This window comes from Canis aureus, chromosome 4 (genome assembly GCF_053574225.1).
Source record: "Canis aureus isolate CA01 chromosome 4, VMU_Caureus_v.1.0, whole genome shotgun sequence".
Taxonomy (NCBI): domain Eukaryota; kingdom Metazoa; phylum Chordata; class Mammalia; order Carnivora; family Canidae; genus Canis; species Canis aureus.
Genome location: NC_135614.1, coordinates 84,967,386 through 84,988,512, shown reverse-complemented (window position 1 = coordinate 84,988,512; position 21,127 = coordinate 84,967,386). Strand labels below are relative to the sequence as shown.

General features: G+C 35.9%; 1 protein-coding gene across 3 annotated transcripts in view; it reads right to left on the bottom strand.

The window, feature by feature from the left end:
• Positions 1-21,127, bottom strand: part of CDH12 (cadherin 12) — a 966,147-nt gene that overhangs the window by 18,863 nt on the left and 926,157 nt on the right. For all 3 annotated transcript variants that reach the window (XM_077896365.1, XM_077896364.1, XM_077896366.1), the window contains one exon: positions 11,868-12,004. In XM_077896365.1, the coding sequence (XP_077752491.1) occupies positions 11,868-12,004 (137 nt within the window). The remainder of the gene's footprint in view (positions 1-11,867; positions 12,005-21,127) is intronic.

The following is a 21,127-nucleotide window of genomic DNA, read 5'->3' as shown; positions in this document are numbered from 1 at the left end:
ACAAAGGGAGAGGGGGACAAGCAGACTCCCTGCTGAGTGCTGAGCCCAATGCAGGGCTTGATGCCAGGACCATAAGATCATGATCTCAGGCAAACTCAAGAGTCAGAGGTTTAACCAACTGAGCCACTCAGGCATCCCTTAGACATTTTTTTTTTAAACAGCCATTATAAAGGATCCAAATGATGCTTCTTTTATGGGAAGCTGTGAGACATTGTGCCAAATATAAATGATAAAAGAATGGGTAAGTGTGGTATCAAAGTTTTGCTGTCCAAGCACCAGCAGTGCACCATACCAGTGTTCATCCCTGAAATTCACTCACCACCAAAGTTAAGGTCAACCATTTGGCTAGTATTTTACCAAACATGTAGCTATCATACCAGAGTTAGTTCACAGAACCCATCTGCACCCATAGGGGTACTCTTCACTGCACAAAACATGTTTTCCAAGCGTGTCCACATAATTAAAACTTTATTTGGTAGGATATTCTACATATTTAAAAAGTTCTCTTAAAATGATTCTTCCTGAAAAGGATGATAAATTACAAGGAAAATTAAGGGGAGAGGGTTTTTTATAAACAAAAATTTTAAAAACAGACTTAAGGAAGTAGAACAGATAGATCATGGAAAGCTAGGATACACCCTGAAATTATTTGCTGGTGTTAAGAAAGAATAAGCAAGATTTTCTTCTACAGTACATTAAAAAAAAAAAAAAGAAAAAAAAAAAGGTTGTTTTGAAAAAGTGTCTGCCAAAATCACAAGTTTTAGCCCTAGCCCTTGGTATGTTACCTGCCTCCCAGTCATTTGTTGAAGAAGACTCAAAAAATTAAGTTAGTAAAGCATAAAAATGTACATTTTACCTATCTATTATAATTTTTACCTACGAAATTTTACAGATGAATAAACTGCCACAAGTTTTTGAAGGACCTTGCCCAGAGTCACACAGTTAGGGGAATGAGAAGTTAAAATTCAAACCCAAGACTATGGAAATCCAAATACCATGTACATGCCACCATATCTTCTCTGTTGATTGGTTGATGTGTCAAATTCTTCATCTGCAGTGCTGCTGAAGATTCATAATATTAGTATTATTTTAGACCTCTATCTGGATTCTTTTAAAGAAACTTATAAAGCCTCAACACATGATTGATTCGGCTGAGCCTACACTATCCTGCTGTGCTAAAACTTATTAGAAAACAATGGGCCTTATAAACAGTATCATAATAAATGTTCACAGATTCATATAGGACACAGTGAAATCCATCATCGTGTACCAGTACACACACTGATAACACAAATGGAGGATGAATGGTATATTCTGGAATATGGGGTGTACTTATTGAAGGTGCATTGGTGACAATGGAGAAGGATGCAGAAAGTACCTGTGATTTAAAAATTAATATGAGCCACAGGGAATTATCTTATTTGGTAGAAAATGTTGGCTGTTTTCATGAATTATTTAATCTACCTTCATGTCAGTTTCTTTCTGTGAAACACACAGTATTGATAGTTCCTAATTCATAGGTTTTCTGTATGAAATAAGAGGTGGTATTTTACAAAGTGTTACATCACCTTTGGTAAATTACATTGCTCTTATTACCAAGTGTGCACTTCTTGGAGGTTATCTAGCTCTGTATCTATTTTTGGTCTTAATTATGCCTAAAGCATAATTTGCAGATAAAAGTCAACAATTTGATTAAATTTAGTTTGCTTTCCTAAGAAAGGATTAGCAATTATAAAAAATAACAAAATCTAAGACAAACAAAATTATGCCTAATATTTTATAATGCTTATAGTATATTTATATTCTAAAACATGTTACGTGGGTTAACTTTGTAGGGTTCACAGTAACTCTGTTATAGATACTATTCTTATCCCATTATTACATGTGTAACTCTGAGGAACAGAAGGAAGATATGACTCTTCTAAAAATCACAAGTTGGAAGTAATAAGATGGGGTTCTAGTTCCAAGTTCATGCTCTTAAGATCTATTGTATATTCTGTATTAATCTATTGTATATTGTGTATTGGAAAGTAACAGAAATGTATTTAGCTATTGAAAAAAAACAAACAACAAATTAACATTACAGATTAGTGAATTCATGTGAATTACTTAGCCTATTCAACCTCTGACAACATAAAAATCAGTCTCCACTTTCCATTTTACATGGTATATAAAGTATAAGTCCTGAGGCCATACAAAGAGGAGAATTTTGTGCCTTTTGTTTTTTTTTTGTTTGTTTTTACATTTTGTTTGTTTTTTTGAAAGAGAGAGGGAGAGTATAAAAGCAGGGAAGGGGCAGAGGACAAGCAGATTCCCTGCTGAGTGGGGAACCAGATGCAGGGCTCAATCCCAGGACCCTCAATACAGATTTACCATTATAGTGTATGAACATGGTGTTAAAAATAATTTAGCACAATTCCTCCTATAAGAAATTCCTTTTTGATAGTTTTAAGTTATTTATTCTCCTGTAATATATATAGATTTTAACATTTTCCCAATGAGTAATATGCCACATGTATAATGTCTCAAAAATATAATCACTGTTGTAACATCATATTATTAAAAATGTTTCTCCAAAAGGTGCTTTTGATATCTTGGCTGAGACAAATATTTGTTGTGTGAGAGTTTTCTGTGCCCTGGAGCACTTGTAGAATTACTTATAATTAAATGTCACTTGTCATCTATGTGGCAATTATAATATAAATGTCCAGTTAAGGATTGGGGAAAAACTATAATAACAAAAACACTTTATATTGTCAAAAAATGAGTGATGGGTTATAGATTTCATCATAGTATTATCTCTTCTATAGTGTATTTGTAGATTTTTTTCATAAAATGAGGAAGGTTTAAAAATGTGACCTTATATATTTAAATGCCAATTGGGGAAGTAGTAACATATCTGTTCAAGAACTACTGTACTAAAGCACCGAACATTTTAGAAGACAATATGATTTATAAGAGTAAAATGGATTTTTTCATTTATGTATATCATCCAGAAAATTAGGTTGAGGAAATAATGACTTTTTTTTTTTTTGTCTATCTAATCTCTATTTGGGACAGTGACGATGAAATTTGTTTAATCACAACTTAGCATGATCATTATTATCAACATTTTTGCCATGTAGAAAGTAGTTATCACCAAATACTTAGAGGGCAATTTCAAGTAAAAATTTAGTAAATTTTAAATAACCAAAATCTTATGCAACGGATTGTTATGTTCTTTGTAGTCAAATCATTTAAACTCAAATTATTAGAGAGGCATGCTACTTATGTTTGATAACCAGCTTATTAATAGTTTTGGCTCATAATATAATCAAGAAATCATTTTGCTTTTATCCCCTTTGCCTTCAAAAATGTTCTGTTAGATATTCTCTTTTTTTTATCACTTGATGATATCTCAGTGAGCTCCCTCGGCTTTCTGAGTCCGTCTCAGTTGGAATTGCCGTATTAGTAGTATTTTTAAGTACAGTTTCAATTAAGAAAACAAAAGGGTGCCTGGGTGCTTGAGTGTCTGCCTTCTGCTCAGGTGATAATCCTGGAGTCCTGGGATCGAGTCCCACATTGGGCTCCCTGCATGGAGCCTGCTTCTCCCTCTGCCTGTGTCTCTGTCTCTCCCTCTGTGTCTCTCATAAATAAATAAATAAAATCCTTTAAAAAATTAAGAAAAAAAACAGTTAAAGCCCAAATTACAAAAACAAGAATGAAGGTAAAAAGATGAGTTTATAAAAAATGAGTTAAAATGGGGCTCCAGGATAGCTCGATCTGAAGAACATGTGACTCTTGATCTCAGGGTTGTGAGTTTGATCCCCCTGTTGGATGTAGAGATACTTAAATACATAAAACTTCAGGAAAAAAAAAATAAAAAAAAGGGGGGATCCCTGGGTGCTTCAGTGGTTTAACGTCTGCCTTTTGCCCAGGGCGTGATCCTGGAGTCCTGGGATTGAGTCCCACATCAGGCTTGGAGCCTGCTTCTCTCTCTGCCTGTGTCTCTGCTTCTCTCTCTCTTTGTGTCTCTCATGAATAAATAAATAAATAAAAATATTTTTTTAAAAATGAGTTAAAATACTATAAAGGATATTATGAATTTATGCCAAAAATCTAGTCAACATAAATGAACTGAACAAATTCCTAGAAAGACACACATTACCAAAAATGACCTTTAAAAGAAATAAAACCTTAATAAACTTAAGCAAATGATTAAAATCAAGTTGTAATTAAAAATCTCCCAATCGAGACAGAACTCACGCACACATGCCTTCCCTGGGGGAATGCTACCGATGATTTAAAGATCACATTATACCAATTCTTCACAAACTTTCAGAAAATGGAGAAGGAAATTCATTCTATGTATCCTGCTACCAAAGCCAATGGAAAACATCACAAGAAAACAAAACAAAACAAAACAAAAAATGGGTTAATATCACTCATAAACATAAGTCAAAATACTACTGTTAATAAGCCCATTATTAAATCCAAATTCAGGGACCCCCAGGTGGCTCAGCAGTTTAGTGCCTGCCTTCGGCCCAGGGTGTGATCCTGGGGTCCTGGGATCAAGTCCCGCATCAGGCTCCCTGCAGGGAGCCTGCTTCTCCCTCTGCCTGTGTCTCTGCCTCTTTCTCTCTCTGTGTCTCTCATGAATAAATAAATAAAATCTTTAAAAAAAATATGAATTCAAGGGAAAGGAAAATAGAAACCACTTCTTGTTGGAAGGAATGTCAACCCCAATGTCAGAAGAACCTATGGGAAGGGAGAGACACAAACGTATGCCCATTTTTGGAACCTACAGCAAGAAATCTCTTGTAGAAATGGTTCGCTAGTAACTAGCATTGTAACGCTTAATAAATCTTAAAAAAAAGCCCTGAATTTTATTTATTTTTTAAAGTTTTTAAGGTTCCACTTAGTTAACATATGGGGCAATATTAAAACCTAACCAAAAAGGGAAAAGACCTGTATTCTGAAAACTACAAAACACTGATGAAAAAAATTGAAGATGACACAAAGACTGAAAAAAACATCCCATGCTCATGGATGGGAAAACTAAATTTTAAATTTAAAAAGGAAGCTAGAATTGATAAGATGGCATGTTCCTCATGCCATCCTCCTCAATGCTAAGGAGTTTTATAGGGGCAAAGAAAAGTCATTGGCTTTATCCACAGTTCTCGTGAATGTAGTATCCTGGGATTCCACATAAGATTTTATTTGACAAAGTATCGTGATGTTCTACAAGTCTGAAAATTACAGCTCTATAATTGCTTACTGATGGGTGAGAAAACTGGTATAATCTTGCCCTACATTTTTTTTTTTTGTCAGACCTAAGGCTAGAATCCAAGTCTTCTTCCTATGTTTGTCACTGCTCCATGATTTATATCAACTCATCCAAATGAGAAGCCATACCACCTGAGATCTGCCCATGTATGTGATGATCACTTACTTTCAAAGAGTAATGTCTCTGCTCCTATCAAGGCCACCATGCTTGAGAAAGTCTAGCTTACATTCAAGTGTCAAAGTGATAGTTTTTTTTTTTTTTTTTTAAGATTTTATTTACTTATTTGTGAGAGACACAGAGAGAGGCAGAAACATAGGCAAAGGGAGAAGCAAGAGCCGTGTGGGAAGCCCAATATAGGACTCAATCCAGGGGCGCCAGGATCATGCCCTGAGCCAAAGGCAGACACTCAACCACTGAGCCACCCAGGCATTCCAATCCAAGTGGTAAGATTTTTTTAAATAATGTATTAGATATTCAATAAATGCTGGCCAGATAATAGAAGAGTTCCAAGAACCAATGAGAAATGTAATTGAAAATGTTTTGAAAACTGTGAAGCACTAACAAACACAGGTCCTAGTATGTTAAAATATGCTGGAGCTATTAGGTTTCCTTATTTAAAGATGACATCTGCTTTTGAATAACTATCAGTGTTAAAAATTCAATTTTGTGAGTATGTACTAAATTGCAACTACAATAACTTCAAGAGTGAAATCTTAGTTTTTTATGACAAAAAAATGAATTATAGTGTGAAGAGTGCAAGAAACACTGAATAAGTAACACAAGCTTTCTTTCTCCTTTCCCTTTGAATCAATTCACTTTGAAATTACAAGTTAAGATGAACCATCTCTAATAATAGCTCTGTTCAATTACAGTAGTATGATCTATATCTAGACCGAGCAATCCATAAAGAGGATTTAAATTATTCATATATACCTATGCTAAAGTCAAATATTACTTTCTATGCTGCTGGTGACAAAAACTGATCTCTAAAGAAAAAAGAACCTTTAAAAATACCGCCAATCAATTTTTTTCCCCAATGAAAATACTAGAGGAAACCTATCATTAATTTTAAATATTTGCAATAACACAAAGCCTTAGATATTCTGAATTCTTTTAGAGCAGGAGTTACTTCATATTCATCTTAAAACCTCTAGGGTTTAACACAGAGCCTAGTGCATTCTAGAAAACTGAATATTATCAATGAGTAGATATTCTTTCAAAACCAGACTAAACTGAGAAGCTATGGTGGGTATAATACAGCTGATAAAACAGAAAACTTTTGTGGACCACTGGCACCATGATATTCCTCATATTTTCCTTGAATTCACCCATGGTCAATAAGACTGTAGATGCCAAAAATAATAATAATAATAATTAAAAAAAAGACTGTAGATGCCATTTCAAAACTTTACATTAAACTCTCTATAACTTTAAAAATCCTTCTCAAGTGACTTCCTTTAATCACAGCAAAATTAAATTAGTATTTGGAGAGCAAATAAAATCCATCATTGAATTGATAAAAAAAAGAGGTGATTTTATACAAGTAGTTACTAGATGTAAGTCAGTACAATCAAATCTCTGAAACATGCAAATTCACTATAGAATTGTAATACTAAGCAGTCAAACATAGACAGATGATAGATGATAGATAGATGTCAAGACCAATAAAAATTTCAATTTGATTTTATGCACATTGCAAATGTATAATTTTTTACTCTTTTGTACTCTAATTATCTATGCATATGAAAACCACCTTGGCTAGCTCAACTAATAACTTTTTTTTTTTCAACTAATAACTTACTTAAAATATATCTAACAAGCTTAGGCAAGTGATCAATGTCCCCGTGACCTTCTGTATCAGAGTATGAGAGCCCAGGACTCCCATCTTCACTTGGTCAGCACTCCTGGTGTGACACGGGGTACAAACAAAATACCTCTGAGCTTCTATTTCCTCACACTCACTGTGTAGACCATAACACTCATCTTGATTTAATGTATATTAAGCTAGTAGAATTGTTTATTTTATTTTATTATTATTACTTACTGTTATTTCAGAAAAATGAGGTACTTCTTCTCATTTGGTCTCAGAGCATCATTTCACAGCTAACTATGTGGCATGCGGGCAGGTGAAATTCTTCAGTAAATTCTACAACAAAATCTATTTTCTGGTGTTTAAACCCATTATCACTTAATGACCACACTCCAGTAATTTATAACTTTTTGCAACTTCCCCCTGGAGGTTGAATAAGAATACCCTTAAATCCAAAGTCTCTAAAATTAAGCATAATTTGCATAGTTATAGCTTACCAAAATTCTCTATTTTGGGCAATTTCCAACTATTCCTAAACCTTATTATCCTTAAGCATGGACTTCGGTCTCATTTTTTTCTCATAACTCACAACATATTGTGTTTTGCACATAGATGATATTCTATATAAACTTATGAAAACAAATGTATGAATTTGTGTTTAGCCTGAATTATGGGCAATAATGTCAGAGTCTAATTTTTCTGCACATATGAAAATGATGTCATTTGCATTATGTTGGAGTAAAAAGGAGTTATAACAAAATAGCTCGGCAGACCAAATAACTTCAAAAAGTAATCAACCAATAATTTAATCTCAACTCATAATGATATATTTACATGGAAAATATTCCCCAAAGATAGCAGTGAGGGAGTCGGTTCACTGATTTTTGACCTCTTTCACAAAAAATGCAAATAATCCTTTGCTATCTGGATAACGATTGACCAAGAAAATAATTGTCTCTGATGTCATTTATTTCATAATTATATAAAATATGTTCTAGAGCTTTAATTTAGATCATTTTAATTATCTTTGCCTAATGACATTTGTTACAATAATGCCAAAAAATACTGGAAACATCTATGTATTGAAGGTTTCTAATAATTTGAATGAAGTGAATTTTTGGAGCTTCCATCTTTTTTAAAGTTCTCAAGATTAGTATCATAAAAAGCAAAGCAGTAGTGCATAAAAGAATTATTAGGAGTCTAATAAAATTATTTGGATCTCCAACTACAGCAACACTGATTAATGACTACTTTTTAATTAATTGGAAGTTGTTCAATCATTGTAACATTTCATTTGCCTGAGATTTTTTATGTAAGGTCAGGCCAAAACACATGCTAGCTCAATCTGCAATAAGGTATACTTACATAATTTTTCCTCCTTGGCAGCACAAGTATAAACTATTTCTCAGTCATTCGCCATGATGATAGTTTCCTGCTCAGCTGGCTAGTTTGATCAATGAAAACAGCCTTGTGCATTAGAATATGAATAGAGTTTACTTTTAAACTCTGTGAATTCAAGCAAAATAAACCCTACAATAAGCCATTCTTATTGTAAATCTTTAATTACCATGTGGTATGTGTTCAGCCTATTTATTTTTCACATGGATAAATAGCATTTACCTCAGCAGACATCCTTGGGGCCCTAAAATCTACACAATGGTCCTTTCATAGGCACTGGAACAGAACACGGGTACCTATTTTAGAAATAATAGCTTGACATCACTCTTACATTGTATAAGATTTTATATATATGGATATATACATACATATATATATGGATAAGGTTTTATATATATATGGATTTTTTATTTATGGTATGTGTATATATATAGGTGTGTATATATATGTATATATGAATATATACACATGTGAATTATGTGTCTAAGCCCCAGTTCTGCACATTTCCCAGTGAGAGTCAACATAACTAATGAGAATCCACATGCTAGGGGTTCCTAGTTCGCATTTACATAAACACTAGAGCCAGCATGTGTCCTAATCATATTGATAGCTTAAAAAATAGATTTTTCTAAACATGAAAAGTCTAAAATTTAGGATCAGTGACACTTGCTTCCACTGCAAAAGTGCATACCCTCCTTCCATTTTCTAAGTGGTTGAAGTGCAAGTCTCTTATTGGAGGGATCAGAGTAGCTACTGCAAGTACCCTCACACCGTGATGCTGGTTTGTGTGGCCTACATAACCATTGGGGAGAAGGAGATCTTCCAGAGCTACAGGTTACTAATGGATGTCTGCAGGCTTTCATCTAACTCAAGATATGGAAGCCTCCTATTCCTATTTCAAAAAAAATATGCACTTTTTTTTGTGCATGCATGAATAGGCTTAGGTAAGATTAGATAGTTTTTAATAATTTCTTTTATTATGATCAATATGTCTGTGACAAATACGTTATTTGAAGAGACTACCCTCTGCTTAGTCGTCATTTGCTATGTACAGGTCATTAGAGTGAATGGTTCAAGGAGGTCTTATATTCTATAACTTAATTTATTTTCACCACACTTGCCAAAGATCTTAGAAAACCAAAGTTTATTTTCTAATTACAATACGGTGGCTAAGCTATTCCCCAACATTCAGAATGAGTGAAATAATTGAAAGTTGACATGAAAGGAATAAAGAGCAACAAATATAATTGTAATAGGAAGCAGTGCAGAAGGGGGGAAAGATGCCAAGTGTGAAAGGAGACCAGGAAAATACCATAAAGAAAGCAGATGTCCTCTAAAAAGACTGGCATTCTGTTCTCCTGATGACATATCTGCTTAGGCAGCTGACTGGATGATCTTCTATCAGAGCCTAAGTGAGCACAGAGGGCAGATTTGGAAGGTTATGGCAAGACAGAGAAACCACTGAAGAGAAGAGCAACCTGTGAAGTACCTGTTCAGTGGGACAAGGACGTGTGAATTTCCTCAGGGTCAAGGGGCACAACAGGAGCTAAAATTGAGAAATCCTGCTACACACTCACCCAGGAAGACTGTCCTCTATATGAGGGGATCCTGGGGTTAAGAAGTTGGAAGGTCTACTGTTTTGGTACCCGTATCCAGTTCCCATGCAGGTGGGATACCCAGAGCCCCCCACATCAAATAACTCAGAGATCACTTGAGAAGACAATGTTTGGGCAACTGCCTTTACTGCCAGTCCACTTTAGCCTTAGAAGCAATGGCAAGGAATGGAATAGTACATGGGGGCAGATTAAGAGAGACTGACGTATTTGCATTTCCCACTTGTCTCTGCCATTCTAACAGGCTGGAGAATCTGTACCCCCACAAGCGAGGGGTCACAGTTCCAGCTTACAGTGTCATTGAGTTCTGCAGTCATCTATTGCTGCGTAACACAACAAATGACCTCAAAATTGCTTGGACTAATGACTATTTAAGTCTTTCTCACGACGTCGTGAGTCAAGCATGTGGGCAGGATTGCTCTGGGTGCACGTTCCATTTCATGTGGCATTGGTGGAGGCCACATGGTGGTATTAAGCCAGCAAATGGCCTGGCCTAGGGATTCCAATCCAAGACAGTTCCGCGCACACATGGCAGGTGTGCCAGGAAGGCCGAGCTGAACTGGGATGGTCAACGTGACCACAACCATCAGTGTGTCACCTCTCTAGTATGGAAGCCGCAGGGCCGTCACTTTACTCACATGAGAGGTCAAGGTTCCAATAAACAACGTGGAAGCTGCAAGTTCTTTTATGTTGTCCTACCCTTAGAATAACCAAAAAGCAATGAAATCAGCCGAAGAGATCATTAAGACCTGGGAATAGGTGTTTGACTACTCATGTTTGGAAGCAATTGCTGAAGATAAACAAAACTGTTTCATATTTACATCCCACTCGGTTGAGACTGAACGAAACCCTTCAACAGATACACTCACAGTTAGCTCTTCCCTACCTACGTGGAAACATGAAATTAGCTGCCAGAGTGTTTGTACCAGATGAACCAAATAAAATGAGAAGGAAACAAAAGGAAAAATACTCAGAAGGGATCTCGCAAGAGACCATCAGCAGATGGATGGGGAGATGCACTTCGTTGTGCAAAGAACCAGGCTGATGACCAAATGTCACCATTCTTCCCCGAATCTATCACCTTAGGAAACTGAGAGTATCCCCGATTGTCCCTCCGAACATATAAGACCTATGTCACTCTCCGTCTAGAGGATTCTCTTCTGGACCAAGCAGAAATCAACACAAGGGATCAGTTCTAACAATCCTATCGGTTCTGAGCGGCTCCTTAAAGAACAGCACTTAAAGCTCCTGCAGTGGCATTCATGAAAAATAAATAAATAAATAAATAAATAAATAAATAAATAAATGATAAAGAGCAAAACATTCAAATTACATTCGAAGAAAAGGAGAGGGAAGGAAGAGGGGCGATCTTTAAAATGCTCTCATTCGTTTCAGAAAATATTTCAGAATGAGCCGTTCTGTGTCAGCATCAGTCCCTCCCGCCCGGCCTCTGAAGCTCCCGGTGTCACACGCACAGGGCTGTGGGCGTGCAAGAGGAGTTGGAACGCGGTGCATACTTGGGGGGACCGCGTGGCAAGGGATGAGGTCACCCGAGACCTGCCCTGCGAGCCATCGCGCGGCCTGCACACAGGGCTCCCTGGCAGCTGTCACCATTCCCCTGGACTGCGGCTGCGAGGAGAAGGAACGGGTTTCTGAGTTCCCCCAGGAGACCACTCAGCTCTCAGGCCAAAACTGAAAAACACCTCAGCAGGGACTCGTCTACGAGTGTTCAGTCCAAGGACCCGCAGTGCAACATTGATCCTGTCCACACCATACTTACTAACTTTACTCGCAATTATGGAGAAATTGTACTGCGCGGTGCTTTCTCTGTCTAGTAGTTCATTAGTGGCGATGGTTCCTTCAGTTCCGTCTATTGTAAAGTAGCTGTCCCCATCACTCTTCCAATCTATGAAGTACCTGTGTGTAAAAAGAGGAGATGCAAATGTGCAATGATTACACATGAATCATAATGGCAGTCAGGCTAACCTGACACAGCTCCTGATTTCTCTCCCTGTAGCTCTTACCCACCTGGCAATAAAGAAGGGTGTAAATGACAGCTTCTTTATTGCAAAGTCAGTATGCTCAAGGGGAAACTGGAAATAATGAAAGATTTAGTACTCCTGCTGTTCATATTATTTTAGGGTCTTGACACCTTGAAAGCTCAGCAGAGACTAAAATTCTAAAGCTGACCATGGGTTTCCTTAACCTCCTGAATATTAAAACTTTTCCAAGCAGTAAAAGATTCCTTGGTGGTGGCTGTGGGAAGGGCAGTTGGGGGGGTAGGGGGGGACATCTGGAGACAGTCGCTCAGGCCAGAACACAGGTCGAATGTTTCTTTCCATAGAGAGGAAAAAAATAAAAATCATATTATGAAAACTAAGGGGCAATTTTGCAATCAACAATGTGGCAATTGTACAGAAGTATTTCCCTCAAACACATAGAAAAGAGCCACGGTTGTTTTATTACTCTGCGTATCAGACAACTTTGTAAATAACAACAACAAAATAGTGAAGTGGGCTAATATTGTCTCTTTATCCTCTTTATTAGGGAACCCTTTTGATAATAATAGATGTTACCTTCTTTATGTGAAGCGGCTGGACTAAACTAAAATAACCCAAGAAAATTAATTTAAAAAAATTGAATTTGTATAAATCTTTATGTAATAGATAGAGTGGGGGAAAAAAAAACTGGACTAAAATAACCCAAGAAAATTAATTAAAAAAATTTGAATTTGTATAAATCTTTATGTAGTAGATAGAGTGGAAAAAAATCTTTTTCCAACACACATTTTCCATCATACTAATAAACATTTTGAAATCTTAGCATGTACCGGACACTGTTCTACATGTTTACATGTATTACCTTATTAAAGCCCCACCAAAGCCCTAAAAATATGTATTTTTCATCTCCCCATTTTACCTGTGAGAAAACAGAAGCGTCGAAATGTTCAGGAATCTGCCTCAGTTCACATAGTTGGAAAGTTATAGAGCTGATACTTGAACTAGGTCGTGATGTTTCCCATACAATTATCATCATTCAGTCTTACCAGTTTTAAATAGAACATTTTATGTGCAAGGGCTCTGTTTCCCAAAAGGCTCAATGAGCAATACATTTAGCACAGTTACTCTAGCCCGGGAATCACAGTGAAGTCAACACAAGCAGAAGACATGAGGACAGCGACCTCTCTAAATCCCCAGGCCAGACAAAGGGGTCTGGTTGTTCACTGTGAAGTTAGTCAATCCACGTGCTTCAAAAAGCCACGTTAAGATACCTGGACTGCAAAGCTCCCACACAAACCCCTAAAACCCACACCACAAACAGCTGGGCCCTATTTCACGCAACAGTGTTTTTGTTTGTCCCTCATTCACTATTATCTAGCATCTAATCTTGAGCTCTATCACCTCCTGATGCTTTGGCAACCCCCTTCTCTGGATGTGATCATTATGAGAATTTTTTTTTTTAAGATTTTATTTGTTTATTCCTGAGAGACACAGAGAGAGAGGCAGCGACACAGGCAGAGGGAGAGGCTGGGTCCCTGTAGGGAGCCCGATGCGGGACTTGAGTCCAGGACCTCAGGGTCACGCCCTGAGCTGAAGGCAGACACTCAACCACTGAGCCACCCAGGGGCCCCCAGCACCACTTTAAACTGTGATGTTTTGCCCAAGATAGCAATTAAGAAATGACCATCAATGCAAATGAAAATGGAACTGCTCCTATATTTCCTAGATGTTTTCAGAGAAGACATGACCCCTGTGCTAAAATGTGTAGATCATCTTCCAGAGGTGGACCCTCCCAGAGCATAGCTCACGCGTTGGTTTCAGGTTTGCCACAGTCCCCAGCCAATCTAAGCGTACGGTGATATTTTAATTTTGATTAATCACAACAGCAAAATATGGACGGTCTAATTTGCCTCACTCACCAGTGTAAATGGGCAAAACTCTGAAATACAGAATTTGAATCATCTTACCCTTCCTCGGCGAGTAGGTGAGATTTAAATTTTTTAAAAAGGTGTTTATGATCTATATTTAACGAAACATTTATAGTTCATGTGAGTATGCAGCCACTGTTGCTAAGAAACCTGTTTTAACAATTGAATAGAAATAAAAAAAATTAAAGCATTAACCTAATCTGTGCAGACCACTTGACAGAGTACAATTTTATTACTTTTCTGCAAATGAGTTTTTGGAAATGCCTTAAAAAGTTTTCTTCTCTTCATTAGGTAAGCATTCTCCTTAAAATTGTGTCTTTTAATTTGCCTAATAACTTTCTCACAGTTAATGGAAAAGCTAAATTCTCAAACACATTTTATAAAAAGTACTTGATGGTACCGAGTTACTCTAAAAGTATTACATCTCATTCCTTAAGCAATAAAGACGGGGGAGTAATGATTCAGGTCAAGGTAGGAAATGTTCTTTTGTTAATGTGAAATAATCAAAATTTCTTCCCTCTCTCTTCTCTTAGTCACTGGTTGTTTTTTGTTATCGTTTTGTTTTTTTAAATTTGTCGTCTTGGGAAAGATAATTAAGTGAAAGTAAATTCAGTTAAATTTATTTCCATAAACATTTTATTGAGAACCTAAGCCACATACAGCAACACGTAGATTAGAATTGCTTCATCAAGAATCAAAATTACATTTTTTCTTAGAAATCTCAACATTTCTCTCGAAATTCTAAATAGTAGTTGCTAGTTTCCTATTAGTTCCTCTCGGGTTTTTTTTTTTTTTTTTTTTTTTTTTTCTTAATCCTCCTCCTCATTCTAACTTTCCTCTTAGTAAGATTAAAAGTTGTATCTTAGGTAGTTTAGAAAGTTTCGCTTGTTTATTTGAAGTGAAACTAAACATTTTATAAATTTATGATTGAAAAAAGGCATAACCCTTTTGTCTTCAGATTTTCCATTTGGGAAAAAATGGAAAAAAATTTCCATTTCCATATTCAATCATAATATGATTAAAACACATCTTTAAAGAAAGGTAAATACACCATAATCTACATTTTATTAAAATTATAGTAGCTGTACTTTTATTTCCCTCCAGGTTACTTAAGATTTTCTGTTTTTAGAAAAAATGATTCTATTTATTTCTTCAAGAGAGAGACAAAGAGAGCATGAGGAGGGGTGGGGCAAAGAGAGAGGGAGAGGGAGGAGCAGACTCCACTGAGCTCAGAGCTGCAAAGGTGGCTCCAGCCCATGACCCGAGATCGTGACCTGAGAGGAAGCCAGATGCGCAACTGAGCCACCCAGGCTCCCCCAAATTTTCTCATTTATAAAGTCATTTTTAAATAGCCATATATGATCTTCTGACTTTATATCTTTTTATATACCTGGATGCCAACTCTATCTTCCCCCCAAATTTTATACCCAGACTTTGGTTTATTTCTCAGAAACTCCGAAGCAGCCTGCTGTAGTGGGAAGAAAGTCAAGTTTAGGCAAATATTGATCTAATTTGGGTTCCAAAGTTAAGAGCTTCAATATTAAACAGGTAGTCTCAGTTTTCTCATGTGTTATAACCCAGGACAGTACCGCACGACTAAATAAACAAATAACGTGATCACGCCTTGGCTCCTGTTTTTGCCAAATCCCTGCAGGCAGTTTTCTTGCTTCCTTGTTACAAAATTCTATCTTCTTACTTCTTTTATCTTATTTATAGGTTTTAATTGGCATTTACAGTCTCTCTCAAATTAGAATAGCAAAATAATTGTATTTTCTTTGGTTAATGACACAGAAAGTTTCTAGAGAGTAGGAAGGATTCTTCACCAAGTTTGTTGTTCTGTTCCTAGCATTTTGTACTTTATGTATGAATTGTATTATTTCATGAGAACCTCCACCTGTTGTTGTTAATCATGGCCTGATCACGTTTCAAGCACGGAATTATTTATTTTGTATCTTTGATTATTCAAGCATGTTAATTCTGAAGTATTTTTCAGGTATGAGCAACATAACTACTCCTTTGAACTGAATCAAATGCCTTTTGTTTGAGGTCACAGTTGGATTTATTCACTCTCCCTACTAGCTGTGGCCAAATGTCTCTGAAGAAAAGTACCTTTTTAACTAGAGTCATTTACCATTTAAGACCCAAATATAGGCACCACATTAGAAAACAGCTTTTATTTCCCTTTCTTTGTAAAAAAAAAAAAAAAATTTAAAGATTTTTATTTATTGATTCATGAGAGACAGAGAGAGGCAGAGACATAGGCAGAAGGAGAAGCAGGCTCCCCGCGGGGAGACCGAAGCGGGACTCGAACCCAGGACCCCAGGATCACAACCTGAGCTGAAGGCAGGCGCTCAACCACTGAGCTACCCAGGTGGCCCTATTTCCCTCTCTTTCTAATAACTGAGCTTCCTATCTCCCTCGCAATTTGTTTACTCTTTGGCTCATTTACACTCTGAAGATTTCATTCTAACTCATCAAATACTCTTCTTTTTTTTTAAGATTGATTCGGTTATTTGAGAGAGAGAGAGAGGGTGAGTGTGCAAGCTGGGGTAGGGTGGGGGGGGCAGAGGGAAAGTCTTAAGCAGACTCTGTGCTGAGCATGGAACCCAACATAGGGCTCGATCTCACAACTCTGAGATCATGACCTGAGCTGAAAACAGTGTCCGACAGTGCTACCCAGATGCCCCAAGTCATCGAACAGTCTTATAATATTTTCTAAAGAGAGGGTTTCATATCTATGATATATTTAAAGTAACTGATCTTTTTGAAAAATCACAATAATATGAAATTTCGAATAAAGGTGAGGAACAGCTATTTTCCAAAAGCAATTAAAGAAATCATAGAAGTGAATGGGCTATAAAATGTATGTAACTTACATGGGGGAATCCTTTGCATTTCAGTTAAAGCAAAGAACTGGAACCAGCAAAAGGTAAACTCAAAAAGTCAGTTATAAAGAATACATAATTCTTTTTATATACTTTATATATATATGTATATATATAATTTTATAATTCTTTATATAACTTGGATGTTTTGTCATTTTGAGGACTTAACATGAAACAATAGGAAGCCTTCAAAATACTTTATCATCCTAGCTATGTGGACACTTAGCCGTTGAGATTTCCTTCAGCAAATAACTAGAATAATATGAAATTTGTTTAAAAATAAAAGCTCAAAAAAATAAAAATAAAAAATAAAGGCTCATCATTGATGTCAAGATCCATTCCAAATAAAAATTAGACCTGTAAGTCTGTATCACAGATCCACTGAATTTTACCAATAAACCCTTAGTTATTTCTAAACTTTATAAGAACTTTGTGGTTGTCCAGGACAATAAAGGCTACTGAATCTCAAATAATAAGATTTTATTTCCATACATACCCCCAAAAATATTAATAAAACAACTGTATAATTTGGTTTTGTTTTCCCAGCCTGAGAAATGTCATAGTTCAATTAAACAGTTTTCAGATTTAGTTAAAGTTGTTGGAAGGTTCAAATCAGGGAAACATGTGAAATGTTCAGAATACTTTCAAGTATATAATAAGGTCCACAATTATCATATTTTAAGGAATTAAATATGGTACATTTTTACTGACCTGTTTTGACTTTTTATCAATTTTGTTTAATAAGCTACTGAAAACTCTGGAATTTAATTATATTTTCAACAATCTTAAAATTAAAAAGCAACTCAAAAACTTGGGTGAGTATCTCAATTACACTAAAGAACTTGGGGGATCCCTGGGTGGCTTAGAGGAGTAGCACCTGCTTCACCCCAGGGCATGATCCTGGAGTCCCAGGATCAAATCCCACATCAGGCTCCCTGCATGGAGCCTGCTTCTTCCTCTGCCCATGTCTCTGCCTCTCTCATGAATAAAAAAAAAAAAAAAAAAATCTTAAAAAAAACCTCAAATATCTCTTAATGCATAAGCAAAATATACGTAAAACAAAAGAACTCGGGGAGCAATTAGTTTGACTTTTAGAATCTGGTTGCTTATGGTTAAATACTATTCTCGGCCTAACTAAAGACATAATTGGATCTTCCTAAACTTCAGTTTCTCCCTCTGTAAAATGATGTCAGTTGTGATGCTGAAACAAATCTGACCGAAGTGCTCAGCTCAAAGCCAGGAACAAATTAGTTATTATGACGTCACCTATATGTTGACAGTTAATTGCCACAAAAGCAAATAAACACTTGTCCATTTGGTACATGTCCTTTGCAGTTGCTCCTTTTTTACAGATTGTCAATGGATCGGCCATTTGAGGAAAAAAGCAAAACGAGTTTATTCACAAAGGATCTTCTCATTCTTCATAGCAAGTTAAGTTCTTGACCAACAACATCTCAAATGAATTATTCTTAATCATTCCATTGGTGTCAATTTAGAGGAAATGCTTCCTTCATTTCCATTGCAATCAAAATAAGCAGGTACTGCTAAGAAAGGTGTCGTGTTTCTTAAATATTGTCAGCTACAGAACAGATCCCATTGTAAATGGAAGATTCTGATGGATGGATAATTGGATAAGAGCATGTCTGAAGATAATATATACTCAACTGTCTCACTGAGGGGACCTTCTGAGGAGTTTCTGACTAATGGCTACCCAAGCAGATCAAGGAGAGATTACAGACATACAAATCAAGTCACTGATAAGTTGCACAACTTAAAACTAGCATTAAGAAATCTAAAGGGAAAGTCACTAAAACTCAATTTTTCTCTTTACCTTTGTTCACGTAATTCCAATACCTTCAATTAAAATAGTTTCTCACCCTCTATTTCATCTCCTTCATCCTGACTTTAAAGAATTCTTGTATGTTTGGGAGAAAAGTCCTTTATCAGATGTGTCTTTTGCAAATGTATATATTAAAATCCACATTACGAATGCTAAAGGAAAGAGATAAGTAAGGTAAGCAGTACTCAAAAAGGATTAACTGTTTTATCTTAATGAATATTTTATATGACCTTATGGATAAAATGTTATCTCCCCATTGCTATCTGAATCTTCAGTATTTTCTAAGAAAACAGGCCATAATATAAAATTAGTTTGCTCTCTGCTAAATAATAAAAACTAGAATACGAAAGAGTGATTTGAGCTACACAAAATGAGAACCTGAACTCTACTCTCAATGCTTCCACAGGAAGCATTTTTAAAGATCACTTTAAGAAAAAGAAATAGTGTGGTAGTCTCTTTATCAGAAACTATCTTTCACTAATTACTTTATTAATTCTAAGTGAAGTCAATCAACTATTAACAATACCTAGGACTAAGCACCACTAAAAGATATACAGTCAACATTTAGATCATTTGAAGGATTCAGGGGAAATAATGTCATGAACCATACAAAACATATTAAATGAAAAAAAAATAGAGATACTGTGTACAAATGGTAGACATGGGAAGGAAAAGCAGATGGAACCTGATAGTATGGATTATTTCAGAGAAACTTAGGGATCAAGTAAAAAGGAAGTGTGGAGTTTAGACACTACAGTAGCAGCCTAATGCATTTATACCTGGGGAGTTGGCCCTATTTAACTTTTTTTTACTATTACTGTGATATGTTTAGGATCCTCAAGAGAATTATTTGTGCAAAGTTGAGTTTTGTATGACTTCTACTTGCAAATGTACTGATGACAGTTAGCTTCCATTATTTCCATTTATAGAAGTTATGGAACTTAGAAACCATTTACTAAAAGAGAAGAAAAAAAGAGAGAGAGAGAGAGAGAAAGTATGCTCTTGACTGTATTGTACTAAGATAGCATAGATTAAGCCCTAAATACCCAGGTCTTCAAACCTTTAAAAACAAAAAGAACAAATTATATATATATATATATATATATATATATATATATATATATATATATTTTATATTTATATTTAAATTTATATTTTATGGGCAGCCCCGGTGGCTCAGCGGTTTAGCGCTGCCTTCAGCCTAGGGTGTGATCCTGGAGACCCAGGATCAAGTCCCATGTCGGGTTGGAACCTGCTTCTCCCTGTGCCTGTGTCTCTGCCTCTCTCTCTCTCTCTCTCTCTGTGTCTCTCATGAATAGATAAAATAAAATCTTTAAAAAAATAAAAAAATAATAAATTTATATTTTATAAATTATTTAATATTTTATAAATTATTCAATTTTACATTTAAATTTATATTTATATATTTATTTATTTATATTTATTTATTTATTTCAGAGAGAGAAATAGGGGGGAGAGGGGAAGAAGGAGAGGGAGGGAGAGAATGCTTGAGCAGACTCCCCACTGAGTGCAGAACCTGACTGGAGCTCAATCCCAGGACCCTGAAATCATGACCTGAGCTGAAATCAAGAGTCAGTCACTTAACCAACTGAGCCACACAGGCACCCAAAACCTATTATATTCATAGAACAGATCTGCTTATGGTCAATTTGAAAAAAATACAAATGCACAGATACATATACATTCTATATTTCATTATATATTAGGATAAATATATCAAGAGAACATTAAAATAAAATTAAACTCTGCATGTAGAATGTGAGAGAACAAGGAAATATCCCCAGCTCTCAAGAATCTTTTCATTTTTCTGCATTTTGGGGACGGTGGTCAAAAAGTGAATACGTATTCATTCAAATAAGCAAAAATGATAGAGTTTCAATATGGCTGATGTCTTTAGTGAATATAAAAGATAAGAAAAACACAATATTTGGAGGAAGAAGTGAGTTAGAATAGGTGACAAGTATACCTATGGCTTCGCCACCTAAGATGGCACAAGTCTAGGATGAAGGCGATGAAATAGAAGGTGAGAAACTATAGAGGGAATGGAGGGAATAGAATTGTGTGAGCAAAGGTAAAGAGAAAAGTTGAGTTCAGTGAATCTCATTTCCAGATTGCCTAATGCCAGTTCTGAGCCAAATACCACTTAATGCCGTATCTGAATTCGTATGTTTATCAATGACTGGATTTGCCTATCTGCAATCTCTCCTTGATCTCTGTGGGTACCATTAGCCAGAAACTCAGAAGAAGCTCCTCCCAATGAGATAACTGAGTATATATACAAGGGTCAGACATGATCTTCTCAAGTCACTCACCCAATCAGAATCTCTTCCTCACAACAGGATCCACCCTGTAGTTGACAATATTAA